The sequence below is a fragment of the Rattus rattus genome, chromosome 11, assembly GCF_011064425.1.
Source record: "Rattus rattus isolate New Zealand chromosome 11, Rrattus_CSIRO_v1, whole genome shotgun sequence".
Classification (NCBI taxonomy): Eukaryota; Metazoa; Chordata; class Mammalia; order Rodentia; family Muridae; genus Rattus; species Rattus rattus.
In genome coordinates, this window is record NC_046164.1 from 24,459,664 (window position 1) to 24,478,303 (window position 18,640).

The 18,640-nt window shown below is 43.7% G+C and overlaps 1 protein-coding gene and 1 pseudogene across 3 annotated transcripts in view; both read left to right on the forward strand.

The window, feature by feature from the left end:
- Slc30a9 (solute carrier family 30 member 9) overlaps positions 1-10,927 on the forward strand; it is a 52,421-nt gene extending 41,494 nt beyond the window's left edge. For all 3 annotated transcript variants that reach the window (XM_032917161.1, XM_032917162.1, XM_032917163.1), the window contains exons 12-18: positions 133-172; positions 1,202-1,273; positions 1,649-1,756; positions 3,395-3,560; positions 5,294-5,423; positions 7,523-7,636; positions 9,684-10,927. In XM_032917161.1, coding sequence (XP_032773052.1) covers positions 133-172; positions 1,202-1,273; positions 1,649-1,756; positions 3,395-3,560; positions 5,294-5,423; positions 7,523-7,636; positions 9,684-9,728 — 675 coding nt within the window. In that variant the 3' untranslated portion in view covers positions 9,729-10,927. The remainder of the gene's footprint in view (positions 1-132; positions 173-1,201; positions 1,274-1,648; positions 1,757-3,394; positions 3,561-5,293; positions 5,424-7,522; positions 7,637-9,683) is intronic.
- A 6,409-nt stretch (positions 10,928-17,336) lies between these two features.
- LOC116912254 lies at positions 17,337-18,344 on the forward strand (annotated as a pseudogene).
- The last annotated feature ends 296 nt before the right edge of the window (positions 18,345-18,640 follow it).

An 18,640-nucleotide genomic window follows, 5' to 3' on the forward strand; every position in this document is an offset into this window, starting at 1 on the left:
AAGATCCTTAGTGTCTAGCTTGACTTAGAGCTTCTATTTCAGTTCTACTAGATATTGCAAATTTATATATGAGCACTGTCATGCTTTCGTGAAATACTTGGTCCGTTATTTGTTGTAATGCTTGTCTTCCAGGCATATTGTATTTTAGCAGGATCTTTGGTGTCTGAAGGAGGTATGTATGTCACAAATACTGATTTTCAGTCTAGCAATACATATTCAACAAGACGTTCGTTACTGCTTGCCACATTCTCTTAATTTGTACTGTGGAGTTAGGAACCTAAGCTCCATCTGCTTTTCTAGTAAAGTCTGGTAATGTTCTGTGGTTGCTGTAATGGATGAGGGCAAGGGGAGTTAGACTGTGTCTGTATTGCCTAGACCATTGGAAATATAAAGGCATAATGGCACTGATTTTTTAAATTGGTATTTAGCAGTATTAATCAGAAGCACAATTAATCAGTATAATAATTTCTACAGCCAAGGCTACAATGAGAAACCCTGTCTTGAAAAGACAAAAAAAGAAAAAAAATCTAAAATACATCTTCAACAATTTTGTAACATATTTTCTAATATCAACATAAACTGCCTAATTTAATGTTCTTTATCCTTAAAAGATTATCATTTACTATACTTGGTATTCCCATCTGTCTTCGAAAGACATCTGTTTACTTATGTACTGTACACCTACCTACGTAGATGTCTGTGAGTGAGCGTGTGCATGTTTATCAGTGGGTCCTGCACCCGTGAGCACGCATGCAGAGGCAGAAAAAGACGCAAGATTCCTCAGAGCTGGGCTTATAGGTGTTCGTAGAATGGGCTGAGATCTGAACCCCCTAAGTCAGTTCCTCATCCACTTTAAAAACTAAATATAATTTCTTATTGGCAGGTTGTAATTATACATATTTATGTGATTTTCCTTAATTGATAGACCTCCAGGGGTTGGGAGGATCAAGTGACTGTGCCTAGTGGGCGTCTGCTCAGCAGTGGCCTCTCAGGTGACAAAGGCTATTGCTGTAGTAATTATGGGTGTCCAGTATAATGTTGAAATAGGAGATCCATTTTGTTATAACAGTTCATTTGAAGTGGTGGTGACTGGTAATCCGAGCCTTCCTTGTCACTAACTATGATGCTGCTAATGCTTATTTATCTTTAAAGTTTGGAGACATGAGATTTCTTCCTTGCTGATAGGATGCTTTTCTTTCAGCAACACTTCTTGTTGCCATAAATGAACTTCGCAGGAGCGCTCAGGCCAATGGGACAACATTTTATAAGTATGGTATGTAGTTCAGAACCAGATACTTACTTCTTTTTATCTGCTTAAAATATGTAGTGCTGTTGCTTTGTTGCTAACAGAAGGGACAAAGCACACCTCACTGTCTTCTCATAAGACAGATCAGCACTGTTAGAAAGAGAATTTTGAGCACAGGAATGTTTTCTCTCTGGACTTAGGTGAGCTGTTACATTTCTGCATATGCCTATATAATTTGGAAAGATTGTATAAGTTATTAGCACTTAAGATTAAAAAATAGGGTTTTAAAACTATGGTCTTTCATACATTCTTGTGCTGATGGGTACTTATTGAAATGACTTCTATTGGGTCAAATTACGTTTTCTGAAGTTTTCTTTCTTATCTGTTGCCCCAATGATTAAGTCATGGAGAGTCGTGATCCGAGTACAAATGTTATTCTATTGGAGGACACTGCGGCTGTCCTAGGAGTGATGATAGCAGCTACCTGCATGGGCCTTACCTCCATAACAGGTAAACAGATCTGCAACTACACATGGCTTTCTTCTACTACCTAATTCTCTGATATATGGGAAGTTGGTCATATCACTGAATAATTTAAGATTATTATACATTAATTCCATACTAATTTTTTATTTATTTGTATGGAACTGGATATCATCATGTTTAGCCTGATTCAGGCAAATACTACCTATTTTCTTTCATCCACAGAATCTAGGGGTGTGTGTGTGTGTGTGTGTGTGTGTGTGTGTGTGATGTTGAAAATAGAAAAAAACATTACCTGAGAGGAAGAGCTATTAAGAAGGAAGGGGGAAGAGAAGGTGGTAGAACGCGTGACTAGAAAGCAAAGGGAAGGCGCTGTTCGTCAGGAAGGAGGGGGTCCGCAGGCAGGCTGGGCGGGTGACTAAGGAATGCTGTACTGGATGGGTATGAAGATTAATTTCCTAATCTAACTTTAAAGTTTAGTGGTAAGATATTTGGTCAGTAAAAGTATGCAGATTTTTCTGAGTTAGTGTTCATATGTCCAGATGAGAAGTGTTGTAAGCCATGGTAGTGGTGAGTCAGAGCTGTGGTCCCTCTGAACTCTAAGCCCCTTGCCTATGACAGTATGGCTGCTGTTTACTAGCTAATGTCACAGGTCATTAATCTAGTGTGGAGACTTTAATAAATATGTACGGATTGGAGTTCTTAGTCACCTGTCTTCCTGCTCCTGGCACCAGGTATTCATAAGTTCATAGGCATTAATTTTCTTCAGGTCCTTTCCTGCTCATTTTGGTAGCTGAGTAAGTCTGTTGAGAACCAAAAGGTAAATTGGAACAGAAAGTTCATTTTGTTTTTTAAAATGAGAGCCATTTGAGTTCATTCAGCTTGTGGTGTCAGAGTCTCCAACGGTCTTAGTTAGAATCTAGGTGAGCTGCGGCAGCATTCTCCACTGTTGACTGTGACCTGAAGGAGTGTTCAGAAAGTCTCAGTTGATGACCTGGCTGACCTTTACCCTCCTATTCATCATAATTGTTAATGAGCAGTTCTCTTTCTCTGGAGAAGGGGTTCCTGGCTCTCAGGACCAGGGTGACCTAGAACTCAGAAGACACAGGTCTGCCTCGCCTCCCAAGTACGGGATCAAAGGCTATGCTGCAGTTTGTGTTTTAAAAGGCAATAGGGCTATTGAGATATCTCAGCAGCTTAGGACACTTAGGCCAAGGCTGATGACCTGAGTTCATTCCCTAGGACCTGTGTAGTAGAATAAAGAACCAGGTCCCCTCGATAGTCTCCTGAGCTCCATACAGACACTGCGGTGTGCATGCATGAGCACACACAGACACTAAAGTGGCTCGGTTTGGTGTTCTAAGAAACCTTCTTGAGGCAGTATTTCACTGTGTAGCCCTGGCTAGCCTAGAGCTCCCAATGGAGGCTCAGCTGCCTCAGGCTCGCAGAGCTCTACCTAGCTCTTCCCCTCAGTGCTGGGGTTAAAGACCTCAAACACCATCATGCCCCAGCTAACTTTGTTTTGTAGAATAGGAAAAGTATTAGCAGTCATTAACAGAAGTAACTAAAGGAACCAGGAATGAATTTCAAATGTCTTTGTTGTTTGCTCTCTAAGGCTCACTGAAGTAATGGGAACTATTTTGGTTTCTTCTGGGATTCTTGTAGGCAATCCATTGTATGACAGCCTGGGTTCCTTGGGTGTAGGCACCTTACTAGGTGTGGTCTCGGCATTCCTCATCTCTACCAACATAGAAGCACTCCTAGGACGATCCATCCAACCAGAGCAAGTACAGCGGCTTACCGAACTTCTGGAGAGCGACCCATCAGTAAGGTCAGCCCTGACTCACGATGTCCTTTGGGTCACACACACACACACACACACACGGTGAACTGTTCCACAAGGGAAGAATGTATATGTAGGAAACTTATAAAGGTTCCCTCACATACAAGTTCTCAGTCTGTCTGCCTCATGGATCAGTCCTAGATGCTGTAATGAAGATAGATGTGCTTGAGTGCACTTGCCTTTCTAAAGCTTCCAAACTGTGGCCAAAATAAATCTTTCATCTTCAAGTTGTTACCTTTGATTCAGGCAAATACTGCCTACAGTGATAAAAAACTAATAAACAGGATTATCTGCTCAAACTTTAAAATAGGAAGGTCTTTAGTTTGTTCTCTGGTCTGGTTTTAGACTGTTTCTGTTGCTATAACAGGATACCAGAGAGCAGGGAATTTCTAAAGATAAAAGGTTTATTTAGCTCACAGTTCTGAAAGTAGGAAAGTTCCCAGTCCAGCAGAGCTTTCTGTCTGCAGTTAGAAGGACATAAGGAACAGCTACATTAGAACAGAATTAGCCACTGCCCAAGGATTGAGCAAAGGAAGACACATTGCACTTGGTGAGGACACAGTGCAAACGCATGAATAAATGAGATAGCGCCTTACCAAGCCAGACAGACTTTATTTTTTTACTTACTGAGGACCGAACCCAGGGCTTTGCACTTGCTAGGCAAGCGTCTTACCACTGAGCTAAATCCCCAACCCAGACTTTATTTTTAACCTGCGTGTCCTGTAACTTTATAGCCATGGAGTCGTCTCAGAGAGTTGATAAAGCTTCTTTGTGTGGATCAGGAATCCTGCACTCAGTTGCTCGAGATCATTCAGGAATTAGAACCCATTGTTCTGATAGCAGTCTTTCTTAAGGTGGCATTCTAGCACAACTCTGTTTTTAGGACCCTGGCTTTATTTCTGATGTAGTCTATAAAGGATGTAAATTGGACTGATCGCAGATAGAAGCTTCCTCAGTTATTCCCTGGGAACTAGGGTTGGAGGAAAGCAGAGCAGTAGACGCCTCATCTGCTCTCCCTTCTGGGAGGCAGAGAGGTGCAGTCAACTCCTAGGCATGAGGTGGAATGGAATGCAGTGTGGCAGCCCTGGTCTGCCTTGCACTAGCTGAGTAATCCTGAGAAAATCACTTCCGTTAGCAGCTGCCTTAGAGTCTGTGCTCTGTGTGGTGCTGAGCGTGTGCTTGGTCACCATTGCCCTCATTAGTCCTGTGGATCAGTTTCACTCTAACCATAGCTGTGGACTGTGTGAAGGCCCTGCTTGACAACCCGCACAGGAGCTGCTAGCACACTGTGGTGCAGCTGTGCATCCGCCCTGGTTTGAGCCTCAGCACCGCAGAGGAAGCGTGGTAGGAAGGAAAGTTATCGCACACTCAAAACAACTGGTATCAACCAAAGTTCTGGTTTTATAAATGTTGGGAAATTGGTAAGTGGGTATATTATGGGAAGGTTTATAAGATTAACGTGATAATATTTTAGAAAAACACTTTAGGATTAGTAATACAAGTTTTATACGTCACATATATATGTAATTATAAAAACAGTATTTATTATGCTTACACTTTTGAATGGTATGCACACAGAAACCAAAACATACAACCTGCCTGAGAAGGTGATGAGCTCAGCAGCAACGTTTTGCTGCACTCCAGGGGAAGCTGGGTTCTCTGCTGTGGAAGGATGGGTTTGCTGCCTTAGACTTCCATGCACGGTTTGTCATTCTTCACAGGGCAATCCATGATGTCAAAGCCACAGACCTGGGATTAGGGAAAGTCAGATTTAAGGCAGAAGTTGATTTTGATGGACGAGTTGTTACAAGATCATATTTGGAAAAGCAAGATTTTGACCAAATGATGCAAGTAAGTTTGGCATTTATCATTCTCTTTAGTAGTGCATATCTTTAAAGTCTCCTTTTGTCTCTATGGTCTTACAGTCACTTCAGCTATGAACGTCTTAGTTCCCAATCCCAAGGCGGATAGAGAACTTCATACTTATAGAGAGTCAGCAGAGATGGACAAACCGAGTCATTGAGTTGTTAATGCTTGTTACATGTGTGGTGTAATTTACTCTCAACAGTCTTGCCTGGTGACGAAATAACATTTATATCCTAACATACAGGCAGACTTAGACAACAGACTGATTAGCCTGTCTAAGATTTCAGAACCATACACACGAAGTCACATGAATCTGATCTTTGACTCTTCTAGACGTAATAAGAACGTCCATGCTTTCTTACTAAGACTACAACCCTGCACCCACCCACTTCACTGTTTTGTTTTCTATGGATTGAGTTACCAGAATCAAAAAACAGTAAGTAGAAAATTCCAGAAATAAGCGTAAACTTTAAATTGCCTTTCTAAACAGTTGTTAGTTCCCAGGCCGTGAACTATCTCTTCCCCTAGCATATCCAGTCTGTATGTGCTGCCCAAGATGAGCTGGTGGGGGGGAGCAGCACTGCTCACAAAACTCCCATTTCAGGTGTATTATACAGTTGTATTATTAGTGTTAATCTTTTATGCCTAATTAATCAATTCAACTTTATCATAAGTACATTTTTTTTTGTATATGAAAAAAATGTGACTGGAGAGGAAGCTCGGTAGTTATGAGCACTAACTGCTCTTCCAGAGGACCCAGGTTCAGTTCAGGTAGAATCTGCATGGCAGCCACACTGTCTGTAACTCCAGCTTCAGAAGATCGACACCTTCAGAATGTGTGTGTGTGTGTGTGTGTGTGTGTGTGTGTGTGTGTGTGTGTGTGTGTGTGTGTGTGGTTTAGCAACCTATGGACCTTTTATCAAAGATAAAAGTGAAATGCTGTAATTTAAGAAATAATTTATAGAAGCCAGCAATAACAGAAGAAATGTTGCTATTTGGTTTTGTCAGATCTTAACATTTGCTATGAAGGTTGAGTATCCTTACAGAAAATACCAGGGACCTTATTTCTGATTTTCCAAATCCTTTTTTTTAAAAATATTTGCATACATTGAGTGTTCTTAATTTAAAAGTCAAAGGCTTGGTGTTTTGGCTTCATTGTAGTTTGTTTCTTTGTTTGAGATGTGGTCTGTTGTAGCCTAGGGTGGCCTTGAACTCACATGTACCTCAGGGTAACTGAACTCCTGAAGCTTCTGCTGCTTCTCCCTAGTGCTCCCTAGTTGCAGGTGTACCACCGTGCCTGGGGTGTGTGCTGGGACTGAGTGATGCGGGTGTGTTTCTTACACGTGTCTAGGTCATGTGTGCAAGCCTCCTTAGGGTGGGTGGGAAGGATATGGTCTGGATAGCTAATGTGTGAAAGCCTCCTTAGGGTGGGAAGGATATGGTCTGGATAGCTAAACTTACAAAAGATAAAGACTGCCAAGTGCTCACTCTTCCGCTTCCTCAGATAACCACAGATTAACTTCCAAAGTCTGTCCATTCCTCTCCCACATTCAGGACAGCACTTTCTGTTGCATCATTTGGTTTGTCAAGATTCACTGTGTAGTCTCACAAGTCTCACTATGTCAGGCTGGCTGGCCTGGGACTAGCTATGTAAATCAGGATGGCCACTAACTCAGAGAGCCCCTAGGCATGCCCACTGCACCCAGAGACCTTGAGTGCTCCCTCCTCTGTCTTTACTCCAGAGCTGAGATCCCTGGGACTATGTCCAGCTCTTCTATGCCATTTATCTCATGCAAAAAATAAAATCTTTTACTCTGGTTTGAGTTGTTTACTTCCTAGACTGAAGCATAGGTTAGCTGTTTGTATCGTCATGGAAGATCACTGACCTAGCCATTCGTGGTGAAGGTCTGCCTTACCGTTAGCTTGCAGTGCTCACCCTGCCTAGCATTCTTCTGAGTTGTTTAGAAACGGGATTCAGAGCCTTGACCTGATTTTCTTTTTCATTAGGTTTAATGGTGCTACAAATTTCGCATATACCACTATAACTTTAAAATTCTATTTTTCTGCTTTTGTTTTCTTTATAGGAAATCGAAGAAGTGAAAACTCCTGAACAATTAGAAGCCTTTATGCTTAAACATGGAGAAAATATTATTGATACTCTAGGAGCTGAAGTAGACAGGCTTGAGAAAGAGCTGAAAGTAAGATCTTTTTGTCAAGAAGTTTTCTCTGCTAACTGTTTTTGGAGTGCTGATTCCATGTAGACACCATTCTCAGTCCGTCAGATGTACACGTGTGTACTCTCTTTACCCCATGACAGTTTCACAGGGATTCATAATGAGCTCAGCCAGGAAAGTGGAGAATATGGTTTGAACCTCTTGAATTCTTATCACTGTTCTTCCTATCGGCCTCTAAGATAGTAAAAAGTACTTTGTCTTTAAATAGAAAATATTTTAATGCAGGATGGTGGTGTTGCAAGCCTTTAATCCAAGCACTTAGGAGGGAGAGGCCAGCCTAGTTGGTCTACAGAGTGATTTCCAGGACAGCCAGAGCAACACAGAGAAATACCCAATGCTCTCCCCTCCCTCTCTCTCTCTCTCTCTCTCTCTCTCTCTCTCTCTCTCTCTCTCTCTCTCTCTCTCTCTCTTTCTTTCTCTCTCTCTCTCACACACACAGGGCATTAGGGAAGAGGAGGAGGAGGAAGTAGAGGAGAGGAAGGAAAGAAAAATAAGGTAAAATAAAAATTCTTAAAAAAAATAAAACCGTCAGATGTTAGTCAAAGAATTAGAGAAGTTAAACATGCCCGTACATTACTCTATGCTTCCTGTTTTGTTGGACGTAAGTCCACTTTATTAGCTCGTTACTAGTAGTATTGCTTCATATATTAAAAGAAAAAGGAATTATCTTCACTTTATGTGATAGTAATTTGCCTGCATGTATGTGTGTGTCTTTGTGTACCATATAGGGACAGTATCTGCAGTGGCCAGAAGAGGCCATCAGATCCTCTGGTACTTGGTACACAGTTGTGAGCTACTATGTGGCTTCTTGGAACTGAACCTGGGTCCCCTGTAAGAACAAGTGAAGTGCTCTTTAACTACTAAGCTCTCTCTAGTCACTTACTTGATGGTTTTTTTTTGCAGAAAATGGGAAGTATTAGAAGCTGTAGCTGGCTTAAAGAAAGCTGGATCCCCTTAGATGTCTCTGTCCAATCTGTAATGCTTTTGATAGTTTTGATTAAAGAATAAGAAATGAGTATTATTTCACTGTCTCCTCTGGCCAACCTGAGTTTAAAAAAAAAAAAAACAGCTTAAATTTGTTTGTTTTTAAATATCATTTCATTGGAAAGAACATTCAAATAGTTGATTATATGATGTGGGCCTTTAATCCCAGCAGACATAGATAGATCTCAGCCTAGTCTATGTAGTGATTCTGGGACAGCCAAGGTTACGTAGAAAGACCGGGTCTCGAACTAACAAACAGAAACACAACAACAACAAAAAGCACACTGTTAAGTTTAATGTAAGCCACTCAAACAAGCACTTGTCCAGGTCAAGCCTAGGAATTGCAGTGAACATTGGTATGATTACAGTTGGCACTTCACTATCAGTTATATTTTAGTTGTGTGTGTGTGGGGGGGGGAGGCTAAGGACAAACTTATTTTAAAAACTTAATCCACTTTTTTTCTTCAAAGAGATTTATTTACTTTATGTGTGAGGGCTCTGTCTGCATGTACACCTGCAGGTCAGAAGAGGGCATCAGATCCCATTGCAGATGGTTGTGAGCCACCATGTGGTTGCTGGGAATTGAACTCAGGACCTCTGGAAGAGCAGCCAGTGCTCTTAACCGCTGAGCCATCTCTCCAGTCCACTCTCCACTCGTCTTTGGCACAGACTTGCCCTAGACCATGTGGACTACCAAACTATATGAAGCAGTGCTGAAACATGTTCGTTTGCATTGGTACTGTTTTGCAGTAACTTTCTTTTCACCATGAAAAGGGACATTAGGATTTTTGGTGCTTCAGTGCTTGACATACGTGAGAACTGTAAAGCGTGCTTGTGTTAATACGTAAGCATTCGGAGGCAGGGCTGCCTGCTGCGTCTTTTATAGTATATTCACATCGATCCCTTTCTTGTAGTTAGCGTAGTTTCTTGTAGTCGCTCCAGTCAAGTTATCAGAAAGGATGGGGGTAGAAATAGGAGGGAAGGTTTTGTTTAGCTATGAATAATGTGAAAATATTTTTCTTTCCAGAAACGAAACCCTGAAGTTCGGCACGTGGATCTTGAGATCTTATAGATGGAGGAGTGAGTCACATGGGCTGTGGCGACGTCTTCCTTCCCACTGCAGGGGCCAGTGCTGTCCAGAAGCTGAACCTTTCCAGATGGATGGGATGTCTTTCCTGTGCTGAGCAGTTGACCAGACCACAGAACTCAGACTCCTCTCTTCTAATCATGTCTTTGTGCTCCTGTAGGGACATTGGCTGCTTAGGTGACCCACAGTCTCATTTCAGCCAGTCCGCGTTGAATCATGAAATCATGTTTTCTTTCTTAACATGGTACAACGTGTCCCTGGACTTGAATCTAGGTTACAACTAAAAAGATTGGTCCATGCAAGTTCTGATCTTGAGTATTCTGACTAAACCTCACTGTGTGGATTTTAAACAGTCACTGTTTTGAAGGCCGTCCTTCCTGCCCCGTTGGTTTTTGACCTGAACACTGAGAGGGGCACTCTCTGACTTCATTATCTGCGGAGGTCCATTCCAGAAGCAGCCCAGTTACTGAATGGAATGAAGACATTTCTGCATCTTCCAGATCATAGTAGTTGCCATTTTGTAAAATTCCTTCTCTCTCTTTTACCTTTTTCCTTATTTGGTTTAATTTTTGTAACATTACAGACATAATCTTAAATGTCTGACTTTTTTTAAACTGGCTTCGGTGCCATTGTGTTTATTTACTGGGAAATAATGCATTGTAAATGTTTTAACATTCTGTAAAATGGACTAGAAATATTTATAATTTTATAGGCAGGATAACGTTTTGTTTTTAATTTATTTAAGAGAAGGCACTACTTGTGTAAATCTGAACTATGGGATACCTTTTGCTTTGAGAGAGCAGTAAATCGCTTAGACTGAAACGTGTGTGGTGGTTTTGTGTGCTCTCAGAGCCAACAGTGCACCTGATGGCTTGTAGTTCAAGTGGGCGGTTAGCATAGCATATTGGCTGTAACACGTTATGGAAGCAGATAGCTCTCTGGTGACTGAGATGTTGAGGGGAAGATCGCTCAGTCAGTAACTAGAGACTCGGTGAAAGCTGCAGCTGTCTGCCCAGACAGCTCATGAGCTGTGTGGGAGTGGCAGCTGCCCTGTTGGGGAGAGTAGTGGACGCACAGCCCTCGCACCCCTGTGAGCTCAGGAGCTCCAGACTTTCTGAGATGGAAGTTTGTGTACTATAGAAAACTGTAATGTGGAAACAAAAAATAAATCTCTGATTAAAGGATTTGTAACGGTAGTTTTCATCAGAAATGACACTTGGTGGAAAATAGTGAGCATCTGTGTGTGCAGCCATAGGGAGCCTGCTTGTTATTCTTACCTTAGTTCTGGTGGAGCAGGGCCTCTCTGTGGAGGTCAGGCTGGCCTGCGACTCACTACATAGAGGACACTGGGGCCAGCCGGATAGCTTGTTAGGTAAGAGTGCTGGCTACCAAGCCGTCCAACCTGAATTTGATTTCTAGGACCCACATGTGGGTACAGAAAACTGCCTATTCCACTTGTGTGGTGTGGTATGCCCCCCCCCCATATATGTGATGAAATTTAACTTTTTTAAGGAATAAAATTGCTGAAGCACCCGCCTAGCATGTGGAAAGCTGGGGCTTGACCCACAGCCAGCAGCAGCTCCCCAGCGCACGCAAGTAACCTAGAGCTTGCTTCCCTGTTCTTCCAGGTTCACATCCCTCACTGCCTAATAACTACTGACCTGACTTCTTGCTTTCCGGTTCCGCCTGGCCTTCCATGCTTAGTATTCACTCCCTGCCACTGGCATATGGGAAAGAGCTGGCTGTGTCCAATGAACTTAGTAAAACTCTTTTGAAATTTTCACAAAATTGGATAACGCTAATTAAATCCTCAAAGCAGATATCCAGAAGTTATTCCAAATAGCATATTTTTTTTAGGACCTAAAGAAGTGCTTGCCTGTGAGGCACAAAAGGCTTGAGCTGAATTCTTCAGAGCTTGTGTAATGCTGGGTGTGCTTCCACAGGTCTGCAGTCCCAGTACTCTTGTGAAGTGGGAGGCAGGCACAGAGTGTCCTAGAAGCTCAAAGACAGGTGGGCTTGATGTGCACAGAGGTCAGAGGTGATCAGCAGAGTGACTGTCTCAAGGTGGACTGCAAGGACCAAGATTGACCTTTGACCCCCTCCCCATACATATTTGTACACTCTACTCGTATGACTAAGTGCATATGTGCATACATATACAGAAAGACCAGTTCCTCACATTTCTTTTAATTTTTGAATCTGATTTGGGTTAAGCATATAACCTTAAATAATAACTTGAAAATATGTCTTTCTTGTTGTAGTAGTTTAGGAGGCTTCATATAAATTGGCATAAAAGGATGCAGCATGTCTGGAAGTGTGTGTGAAGACAGGAAGTGGATGACCCCATTTCTTCCTCTGAACTAAAGCCAAATTACAGTTTTAAACCAGGACCAATGAGATGATTAGATAGAAGGACTCACTTGCTGCTAAGCCAGATGACCTGAGTCCGTCACTGACACACACATTTGTGTGCTTAAATGCTATGGACCAAAGCAAGACTTAGGTAAATATTTAATTAAAGAAAAACAAAACTAAGAATTTAGAAAACGAGACCTTAGTTTTTAAGAAAGATGCATAAATTATCCAAGTTTTAAATTTCTTTTTAAAAAAATTATAATCTTCCAGCACGCCATTAATCCCAGCACTTGGGAGGCAGAGGTAGGTGGATCTCTGAGTTCGAGGACAGCCAGGGCTACACAGGGAAACCCTGTCTGGAAAAACCAAAACCAAAAGAGCAATTAACTTATCGATTGATGGGTGTGTGTGTGTGTGTGTGTGTGTGTGTGTGTGTGTGTGTGTGTGTGTGTCTGTGTGTCTGTGTGTGTGTGTGTGTGTGTGTGTGTGTGTGTGTGTGTGTGTGTGTGTGTGTGTGTGTGTGTGTGTGTGTGTGTGTGTGTGTGTGTGTGTGTGTGTGTGTGTGTGTCTGTGTGTGTGTGTCTGTGTGTGTGTGTGTGTGTGTGTGTGTGTGTGTGTGTCTGTGTGTGTGTGTGTGTGTGTGTGTGTGTGTGTGTGTGTGTGTGTCTGTGTGTGTGTGTGTGTGTGTGTGTGTGACTGTGTGTGTGTGACTGTGTCTGTGTGTGTGTGTGTATGTGTCTGTCTGTGCATCTGTCTGTGTGTGTGTGTGTGTCTGTCTGTGCATCTGTCTGTGTCTGTGTGTGTGTGTCTGTGTGTGTGTGTCTGTGTATGTGTGTGTATGTGTCTGTCTGTCTGTGTGTGTATGTGTGTGTATGTGTCTGTCTGTCTGTGTGTGTCTGTGTATGTGTGTGTATGTGTCTGTCTGTCTGTCTGTCTGTCTGTGTGTGTGCGTGTGCGCGCCCAGTGCATACGCATTCCAGCATGGAAATCCGAGCACAGCCTTGCAGGAGTTGGTTCTCTGTTTCCCCCTCGTTTCTGAAGCACTGTAATACTAAAAATTATGTTCATACCTTCTGACAGGATTTGCCATTCATTATCCTACATATAAATGTTCTCTTGGCTTCACAGCGTTCAGTAGTGACGGTGAGCTCATGCAGGTGAGGCTACACCTCGTGTTGGCTACAGCACAATTGCTACATATGCAAGCTGTCCTGCCTCACTGGTGGCCCAGGAGTAGGCTGGGATTACAGACCTGAGCCGCCAGTCACTTTTACATGGATTCCAGGGAGTGGAACTCAGGTTATCAGGTTCGTGGGGCAAGCACTTTTACCCTGTGGGCCATCTTGGCAGCCCAAGAAATCCTTACTAAATAGAATGTCTTGGTGGCCAGGAGTCTCCATTGTCTCCATTGTGAATGCTAAGGAACCCCTGAATTAGAATCAGTTTCCTAAGGTTAATCCCAATCCCCGTTTCCCCTCCCCCATACTCAAATATCCCCATCCCCTCAATCACCCCGAGAGTTTGGGGTGCACGGCTTTTCAGTGCCGCTTTGATATTTTGTAACTGGGTGATGCTTTTGCTAAAAGTATCATGGCATACAGAGACGCTTCAGAGAGTGGCATGGGCATCTGGAGTCCGTACTATCCTCTCAGATCACATTTGTGAAGCCTTGCTGACATTTCTCTCAAATGTGATGACCCCCAATTTGCCAAACTGTCAGAAGTCAGTGAAGCGAAGAATTGAAGGTACAGCGTTCATTCAGAGATTGTTGGCCCCGAGTCCCTCATCCTGCCTCCGAGATGGAACTTTGGAAAGCATATATATTGAAGATTCGTCTGACTCTTTTATACGTGCAATTTTTAAATTTCATTCCTAGACTTGGTTTTATGGGAAAAGGAAATTTTCATCTCTATTTCATTGTGTTTTGTCTGTCTGATTTGACTGACAGATTAAAAGAGTCCCAGCCTCTCCGGATTTACTTTGCCCATAATGTGACAGGTAAGTAAGAGCAACCCACCTCTTAATTGGGATCCCCCCCCCCCAAATAAATGAATGGCTTTTGAACATGTATCCTTTTTTTCTTAACATGTTAAAGAGCTAAAATACGTGATGTCTCGTTTTACCCTAAAAATGATAGTCACACCTTCTAACAATCTGTCATTCATGATCCTTCTTATAACTGTTCTCTTGGTCTCACAACATTAAATAGTAATTATTAGCATATGGCTAGGACATATCTTACGTTTGCTAGAGTACAATGACTGTCGTGGCATTTGTAGGGAACACTCTCCCAGCCCAAACATTCTCCACCTAGGAACAACTGATATTACAAGTATTTGGCTTGGCCTGGGAGGACCTCAAATATGTGTTCACACATGGACTTCCTTCCTTTGTTCTACAAGGGCTGTAAAATACCGTATACCAGCGAGCGCTTGTCCTTAAAGAGTTCTCAGCAAGGCTGCAGAGGCTCAGTTTCTTAAAAGCACTCACTGCACATCTGCTACGTCAGCTACGTCGTCGAGCTGCTCACAGCCATCTGTAGCCTCAGTTCCAGGAGCTTTGGCTCCCCCTGGCCTCTGGGCACATCGTGCACACGGACGTTTCATACACACGAAAACAAAGCCCTTCAAAAGAAAAATTAGAATTCAAAAATGAAGAACCCTCAACCAGTTCCCCATTTTGCGTTAACTGAGAGTCACCCCATTTCCCAGAGGATTATGCTGTGTTCTATGGTAGCTCCCAGTAGCAGGACATTGTTTAGGTGAACTCCAACTGCATTGGGCATGGTTTTATGTGGCCTGCTGCCACTGTGATCACTGGCCAGTGTGGTGCAGATACAGAGCACTTCTCTTGGCACAGGCAGTCCCTTCGTATGTCTCCATCACGGTGACGTCACCCTAATCTCTCTACTGTCTGCTGTTTGTGGCACACAACGGAGTAGAACCTAACCTGAGGAGGAAATTGTAGCTTTTTGTCTTAGTTGGGATTTCTCTATGTGAAGAGACAGCACGACCAAGGCAGCTCTTATAAAAGAAAGTGATTGTGGTGCTTACAGTTTGAGAGGTTAGTCCATGATCACGGGGGAGCAGGGGGAGCAAGCCACAGTGCAGGGGCAGTAGCTGCAAACTTCACATCCCACTCCACAGTCAGAGAGCTCCTGGGCCTGGTGTGGGCTTTTGAAACTGCAAAACCCACCCCTCGTGTCATACTCCCTGCAACAAGGCCACACCTTCGAATCCTATTCTGTCTTAAATAGTTCACCAACTGGGGACTAAGGATGCAAATATATGAGCCTATGGGAGCCATTCTCACTGAAGCCACTACACTCTTCCCCCTTGTGTCTGGATATGTGGTATGCGAATGTATGTGTGCACATGCAAAACGTGTGTGCAACACAGAGGCCTCAAAATGACATTGGGTGACTTTAGTTGCTTTCCATTTACTGAGTCTCTTACTAAACTCAGAGCTCACCAACTATGGCTAGTCTAGCCTTTCAGCTTGTCCCAGGGATCCCTGAGTGTTGGGGTTACAGGTGTTCTTCCAGCCTGTACAGCTTTTACGTGGACACTGGGAGTTGGAACTCTGGTCCTCACTTGCAAGGCAAGCAAGTACTTTATCCACAGAGCCATCTCCAAGCCCGGCTTGGCTCTGACAAAATTGTATTGCTATAACTAATTAGCTTGAGGACCATTTAAGGACACCAACTAGTGTTATTTTGTACAAGTAAATTTGTCATTTCGAAAATGAAACATTTGAACTCCCACCTCTGGTTCAGTCTAAACATTCAGGGACAAATGGGTCCTAAAAACTGTTCCTGAGCTCTCCAAAATTCCTGCCCAGACTGGTAAATTATGTGACTCTGAGGGTTCGTGTCAGTTTACTCAGTGCCCACCCAAGCATCGCCAAAAAGCCTTCACAGGTGAAAACTGGAAGTCAGTGTGCCCAGGTAACTCAAAAGGAGTTTTCTGTTTCTAAGAAATGAGCTCTTGAATGTTGTGTAAATTAGTCTGTGCCTGGAGGAACTCTCAGCACAGTGAAATGCTGCTGTTCTGGACTGAATGCTGTCATCTGCTCCAATAAATCCTATTCAAAGAAATGGACTCTCAGACCCTCCTGGAGCTCTGATGGTCAGGTTGAGGTCTGTGGAGCATTAAGGGGTTGGTCGTCTTACCACTGCAAGCACTCGAAGAACAAGGAATCACTTGGATAGATCTGAGTTCCTTTTAAAACATTTTAAGTTAGAGGCTGGAGAGATGGCTCAGCAGTTAAAACTGTGCCCCAGCCAACCCAGATTTAATTCCCAGCAACCATCAGATTTGCGTTGCTGTGTTTTACCTGCTGACACTTCTCACTGGCCTATTTTCTGTGTTCTATAAGAACCCATCTCAAAATTTACTGAATAGTGTGTTATACAAGGTTCCAGTTTGGAACCTTCTAGAAGGAAGTATGATGGTAGTATTACCAGCTGCATGAGCAGACTCCTTCCTGATGGTCTAGGGTATGGCATATTGGTCATCTCGCCTAAGAACCATGTAGCTGTGGCCTTTGGCTTTCTTGGGGGGCCCCTAAGGCCATGCAGTTGTCAGCACATCACAGACCAGTGATGTGTTGGGAGATGTAGAATCCTAATCTGAGCTCACTTAGTAGCATCCTGAGCAACTCCTATAAATAGGTGTTGGCTTTTCTGGATTCACCTATGCTTCCTCAAAGAGCATGGCCAACCAAATTCCTTGAATTTTATAATCATAACACTTATTACTCATTTAAGAAAACATACTAGAGGGGCTGGAGAGATGGCTCAGTGGTTAAGAGCACTGGCTGCTCTTCCAGAGATCCTGAGTTCAATTCCCAGTAACCACATGGTGGTTCACAACCATCTGTAAAGAGATCCGATGCCCATTTCTGGTGTGTCCTAAGAGAGCATCAGTGTACTCACATAAAATACATCTTCAAAAAATAAATAAATAAATAAATGAAAACATACTAGAGCAGTGATTCTCCAATCCAGAGCAAAAAGAAAAAGGAAACATTAAAAACACATATGTGGGGGGTTGGGGATTTGGCTCAGTGGTAGAGTGCTTGCCTAGCAATCACAAGGCCCTGGGTTCGATCCCCAGCTCCGAAAAAAAAAAAAAAAGAATAGGGGAAAAAAAAAACACATATGTGGCTCTCTGCTCCTCCCTGTTCTAGAGACAGCCGCATCTTCTCGTGCAGTGCCAGCTTCGTCTCATAGACAAGATGGTGAAGGTCGGTGTGAATGGATTTGGCTGTATTGGGCGCCTGATTACCAGGGCTGCCTTGTGCTCTGCGTCTGGCAAAGTGGACATTGTTGCCATCAATGACCCCTTCATTGACCTCATCTACATGGTCTACATGTTCCACTATGACTCTACCCATGGCAAGTTCAACGGCACAGTCAAGGCTGAGGATGGGAAGCTTGTCATCAACGGGAAGCCCATCACCATCTTCCAGGATCGAGATCCCGCTAACATCAAATGGGGTGATGCTGGTGCTGAGTATGTCATGGAGTCTACTGGCATCTTCACCACCATGGAGAAGGCTGGGGCCCACTTGAAGGGTGGGGCCAAAAGGGTCATCATCTCCGCCCCTTCAGCCGATGCCCCCATGTTTGTGATGGGTGTGAACCACGAGAAATATGACAACTCCCTCAAGATTGTCAGCAATGCATCCTGCACCACCAACTGCTTAGCCGCCCTGGCCAAGGTCATCCATGACAACTTTGGCATCGTGTGAAGGCTCATGACCACAGTCCATGCCATCGCTGCCTCTCAGATGACTGTGGATGGCCCCTCTGGAAAGCTGTGGCGTGATGGCCATGGGGCAGCCCGGAACATCAGCCCTGCATCCACTGGTGCTGCCAAGGCTGTGGGCAAGGTCATCCCGGAGCTGAACGGGAAGCTCACTGGCATGGCCTTCCGTGTTCCTACCCCCAATGTATCCGTTGTGGATCTGACATGCCGCCTGGAGAAACCTGCCAAGTGTGATGACATCAAGAAGGTGGTGAAGCAGGCATCTGAGGGCCCACTAAGGGGCATCCTGGGGTACACCGAGGACCAGGTTGTCTCCTGCGACTTCAACAGCAACTCCCACTCTTCCACCCTTGATGCCGGGGCTGGCATTGCTCTCAATGACAACTTTGCAAAGCTCATTTCCTGGTATGACAATGAATACGGCTACAGCAACAGGGTGGTGGACCTCATGGCCTACATGGCCTCCAAGGAGTAAGAAACCCTGGACCGCCCACCCCAGCCCAGCAAGGATACTGAGAGCAAGAGAGAGGCCCTCAGTTGCTGAGGAGTCCCCATCCCAACTCGGCCCCCAACACTGAGCATCTCCCTCACGATTTCATCCCAGACTCCCATAATGACGAGGGGCTTAGGGAGCCCTCCCTTCTCTCTTGAATGCCATCAATAAAGTTCGCTGCACCAAAAAAACAAAACAAAACAAAACAAACAAACAAAACACATATGTTTCCGAGGCTGGCCTCCTTTCTGCTATTCTCCTGTGTGTCCTCTGCTCAC